Source organism: Penaeus japonicus, unplaced genomic scaffold, assembly GCF_977035675.1.
Source record: "Penaeus japonicus unplaced genomic scaffold, GWHDUDI00000001_assembly GWHDUDI00000030, whole genome shotgun sequence".
Taxonomy (NCBI): domain Eukaryota; kingdom Metazoa; phylum Arthropoda; class Malacostraca; order Decapoda; family Penaeidae; genus Penaeus; species Penaeus japonicus.
In genome coordinates, this window is record NW_028234432.1 from 9547070 (window position 1) to 9552069 (window position 5000).

Below are 5000 nucleotides of genomic sequence, written 5' to 3' on the forward strand. Positions count from 1 at the left end.
TTCATAATTTATCAGGTTCAAAGGTCAATGTTTCTTCCTGTCACTTAAATACCAACATGATTGCTTTTATGTATATCTAAGTTAATGTAAAGGAAGAGTATATGATCCTGGGTATCATTAAAAAAAAAGTATTGCATAAATGCTAAGCCATGCTGATTAGCTAGCTAGCCACATGAAAGCTAAACAAACAGAAAATACTGCATCTTTGAAATGCATGAATCAACTACTTTATAAGGGGCAATTTTGGAGCCTGAATGGAGTGTTGTAGTCTAGGATAAATAGGAATTATTTCAGGATGTGGATGAGTAACCAGAGTTCACTGAGAAATGTATGGAAAGAATTAATTAGGGCAAATACTGAAAAAGTATGAATGAGATGAAATAACTTCATGGTGCAAGATGTGTTATTGATATCAAATCTTATATATTGAAACGTTGGTTACATATCTTGCAAAGTAGGATTATTCATTCTCTTTCATACCTTTTTCAAGGAAGTGTATGCCATTTCACAAGACTAAGGAAAGATTAGAAAGAATAGGAACATGAATATATAACTATAGAACAATTATATATAGAGGATATATATACACAAAAGATTTTCACATAGGTTCACATAATGACAAAATCTATCAAAACATCAATTGCCAAGGCAAGACTATATACTAGTGTTAACCCATTGCGGACCGATATCATGACATACATGGTACAGCTGCTTAGGCTTAAAAGACAGGTGTCAATGGGTACATGACGTGACACTGAGTTCTGTTCATAGTTGAAGTGTGCACACAATCATGAAATATTATGGTTACAGGTTCCAAAGTCAGATTAAACCCTCGTTTTGTGATGGATTTATGGAAAAATATTCTTTAGGCTAGTCTGCACTGCCAAGAGGGCAGAGAAAACATTAACCCTGTCCCTCAAATTTTCAGCTGATGCCACTAGAGTTAGACCCTCTGTCCTGACTGCCAGTTTCATATGATGTTAGGAGACCCATTGGCAAAGGGTTAGTCAAAAAGTAAAAGGTAACAGAATATATATCAAAGTCCAGCTCTAAACAAGCCTCTGGACCTTTATCCTTTAAAAATACTTACCAAAACTTTTAACTTTTGAAGTTTAATGAAGTTAAAATTTGAAGTGAGCAAAAAATTTTGTGTGGACCCCAGTCTGAGTTCTTCTAGATGTGGTACTTCCATTAGGTAAGCTGGGTCAAATCTGGATAGAAAAATGAATTACCAAAATGATAAGTACAAACATTTAGACTTTTATATTAAAAAATAACAATAAAGTTGCAAGTATATGCTGGATTATGAGATGAGAACTTATATACTGTTTTACAAACAAGGGAAAAGAGTCTATACAACTGAAAGGTTACAAATATTAACTAAACTTATGAAACACTTTCCTTCGAATGACAAGTAAAAATGAACACAAGAACTTGCAACGTTTAACTGCACAGGTCTACGATGTACACAGCAAGTTGATAAGTCATTTTATTAACACTAGGTTTCCTTAATGATTTCATCAAAGTGTTTCCCATTGATTTCTAGAGAAACTACTGTAGCATATATCATGCAGTCACATTTTTCAATTGGACTTAGTAACAGGCATTAAAAAAAAAATGCCACTTATAAATTGTATGTATAGAGTAGATATCACCATTATTGAAACTAAAAACGAATGCTTACTTTGAAATTCCTGATGGCTCTCTTAGTTCTGTGGCAGTAACTGATGTGAGGTGTTTACATCGTGTGAGCAAAAGTTGCAATACTTCAGCCCTGCAGGTGGGGAGAATCACTCCTCTTAGGCAGTGTATACTGCCCATTGCTCCACAGATGTCATCCCAAATATCTTTTTCTATTCTTCTGTGGCCTGTTAAACAATCAAATAAGCAATAGTCTTGAATTCTTACTAAGGTCAAAACTATAATCTATAACAAGAAAGAAAGCAGCTTCTGGTTGAGTAAAATCATAAACAATGTGAATTAATACTTTCTTTCCCCAATCTGTCAATCACTGTTGAAAAAATGCAAAACTTCTTGGTTATAGACATTTCAGGACCAATAATTTCTTGGTGTGATTGCTGTAGTGGACCCCTCCCATGCTTCCATGTATCTACTTTTTTGCCCAAGCTTTCTATATTGGCAAATTGAGAGAAGAGAAGAAGAAGAAGAAGAAGAAGAAGAAGAAGAAGAAACAACAACAACACTAATTATGCTAACTCATTTTGTAACTTTTCAGAGGTGCCTTTTCTAATACAAAGACATGAGGGAATGAACCATTAACTCTTTCCCGACAGGGCACACACTACGCGAAAACCCCTACGCCGGGCCATTACAATATTGCATTGGAAATGTCACACTGGCATGATGCCCCAGCATCGGGAATTTAGCTGTGTCACATGAGTGTGACGCACCGTCATCATAGGGTTAATACTCAATAAACACCTTTACAAGTCCAAGAGGAAAGGTCAGAGATGGAGCAAAGGAATTTGTGGAAAAGACATATCATAATTTTTGAGCTACAGCCTTCTACAGTCAGCCTATACCATCATTTTTCCATGCCATTATTATAAACCAATAACTGGCCTTGTCCAGAATCAAGGATATGGGGAAAGTAACACGATCCCTTCACATCTGATTTGTGTCTGATGGAAGCGACCTTGATTAACTCTGGCATAGTGGCTAGTGCACTTTTGATTACTTATGCAATAAATTATTCTAATACACAGGACAGAAGATATTTTCTCAAAGGAGTTTTCAAAACTACTAAAGACTGCATCAATATCAAGAAAGTGTTGCATATAATTTGTGAAATGAGTTATGAAAAAATAAACAGTATGTTACTGGTTTTTGCTTATGAGTCAGTAATCTTACACCAAGCTTTGAAATCTTCTTCCTTACCTCCTTCAGTTCTGGGGATCGTATTTTTCATTCTACTTGCATTTGCATCAACAATCTGCTTATCTTCTATGCTTTCATTTACAGGACCAGTTGGTCTTCTGTCACTATCTGGACTCTGTGGAGACACCTTGCTCTTCTTTACTGATTCATCAGTATCAACTTCCATCCTTTCATTTTTACAGGTTTCCTTATCATCTCTAGAATCTCCCTCTTCCTCTGTTACCTCCATAGCTTCCTCTGCTTCATGTGCTGTATCTGATTTTTCTTGTAATTTCTGTTCAAGCATTTCTGTCTTCACTTCCTCCATACTTTTTCTCCTTTCTAGACTTGGGTCAAATGAGTTTTCCTTATCCTTAACAGGACTACCATCAGCCGAAGTCTCACCACTGACCTGACCCTTCACCAATTTATCTTTTTGTGGTAATAATCTAAAGCTTTCTCCTCCATCTGGTGACTTCTTCAGACCTGATATATGTTTCCCATCTGATAGTCTAGAAACAGGAGATCCATTTTTGGAAGGACTTTTTTCTTGTATGCAAGATGAAGGGGAAGAAGCCAAATCTGTTGAGACCACTTCCTTTGAGGGACTCTTTGAGACTTCTGAACGATGCAAAGTGTGCTGGAATGAGATTTCAAAACAGTTTAAATATCGGCTTATTCAACCACAAGGAAACATAAACATGACTTATGAACAAAACCACAAGCAATCTTATACAATGGAGGATAATTGATGACTGGAGTTAGCATGATGATCCCCTCTGCACTTTCTTTGATACCTACCTCAACTTTCTCTGGAACAGGATGTCTAAAAATCATTTTTCTCAGGTCGATGTTACGAACATTCCGCCTTTCCATAAATCGTGCAAGCTGAGGCCAGTCCTTTACACAAACATTGCGCAGTCGCACTGTTCCCCACTGAAAAAGAGGAGAGTGGAAGAAAAAGGAATAGATTAAATCAATGGGATATGAAAAAGGGTTGTCATGCCTATCAAAATTTTCTATGGAAGATATGATATAAACTGATCTGATGACTTTTACTCGAATTTTCCCCCCATAAATAGGTGTCTGCCAACAAAGAACACTCACTGACAAAAAACACAAACACACACACACACACACACACACACACACACACACACACACACACACACACACACACACACACACACACACACACACACACACACACACACACACACACACACACACACACACACACACACACACACACACACACAACCACACTCAAGCACATATGTGTATATAAGTACACAGCTAAATGTCATGTACCTCATGAACTGTTATATTCTGAATATCATCCCTTAAAATATATCACCTACTTTCCTCAACTATGTTGGAATCCTCCGTGAAAGACAGTAATAATTGTGTAATATAACAGACCAAAAAATTAACTTTCCCCATCCTGTGTGCACATGAAGCTCTGATTTTTGCCATCCTTTAGAATTTAATAACAATTCTCTTAATAAATACAAAAGTAAGTAATTTCCAATGCATTATTATATTCAAAACACTAACAACAATTCTCTTACCAATGATGAGCTGTAGGCCAAGTCTCTCCACATGACGCAAACACGTGAGGCTACAAGAAGGTCCTTTACAGACAAGTACTTAAATACACGTAAAAGCAGTCGGTAGCTTTGGCTCAGTTCTCGCAAAAACTCTTGCTTCTTTGGAGCTTCCATAGCCTGCAAGAGAGGATTGTACTATAATGAAGAATAAATGAAATTTGCCTACCATGTAAATCTACAGCTTATTTCCTTTCAGACATGATATTCTTCTCAGAAAGCCTGTTAACCTTTATATACCAAGCAAGTCATCCATGTGTAAATATCTTATGTGTATCTATCAGCTGTTTCAGATTACTTCACATTTCTATAAAGTAATTAAGCACATTATAATATTTCCCATCTCCCATGCATTTATAATTTCTCATACTTGCTATAATGAAAAGAGCAATTATGGCATGAGTTACAGCAAGCCACACAGTTTAAGCAAAGTCTTAACAGTACAGAATAAATTATTTCTTTGCTCCATTATCCCACTTAAACATAATTTCTGGATAATGATTTAAGTTAACAAAA

At 36.2% G+C, this 5000-nt stretch overlaps 1 protein-coding gene across 2 annotated transcripts in view; it reads right to left on the bottom strand.

Moving 5' to 3' along the window:
- Positions 1–5000, bottom strand: part of LOC122263302 (uncharacterized) — a 25327-nt gene that overhangs the window by 4937 nt on the left and 15390 nt on the right. For both annotated transcript variants that reach the window (XM_086555023.1, XM_086555022.1), the window contains 5 exons: positions 4449–4604; positions 3679–3813; positions 2899–3517; positions 1685–1868; positions 1091–1211 (listed from right to left, as the gene is read on the bottom strand). In XM_086555023.1, coding sequence (XP_086411149.1) covers positions 1091–1211; positions 1685–1868; positions 2899–3517; positions 3679–3813; positions 4449–4604 — 1215 coding nt within the window. The remainder of the gene's footprint in view (positions 1–1090; positions 1212–1684; positions 1869–2898; positions 3518–3678; positions 3814–4448; positions 4605–5000) is intronic.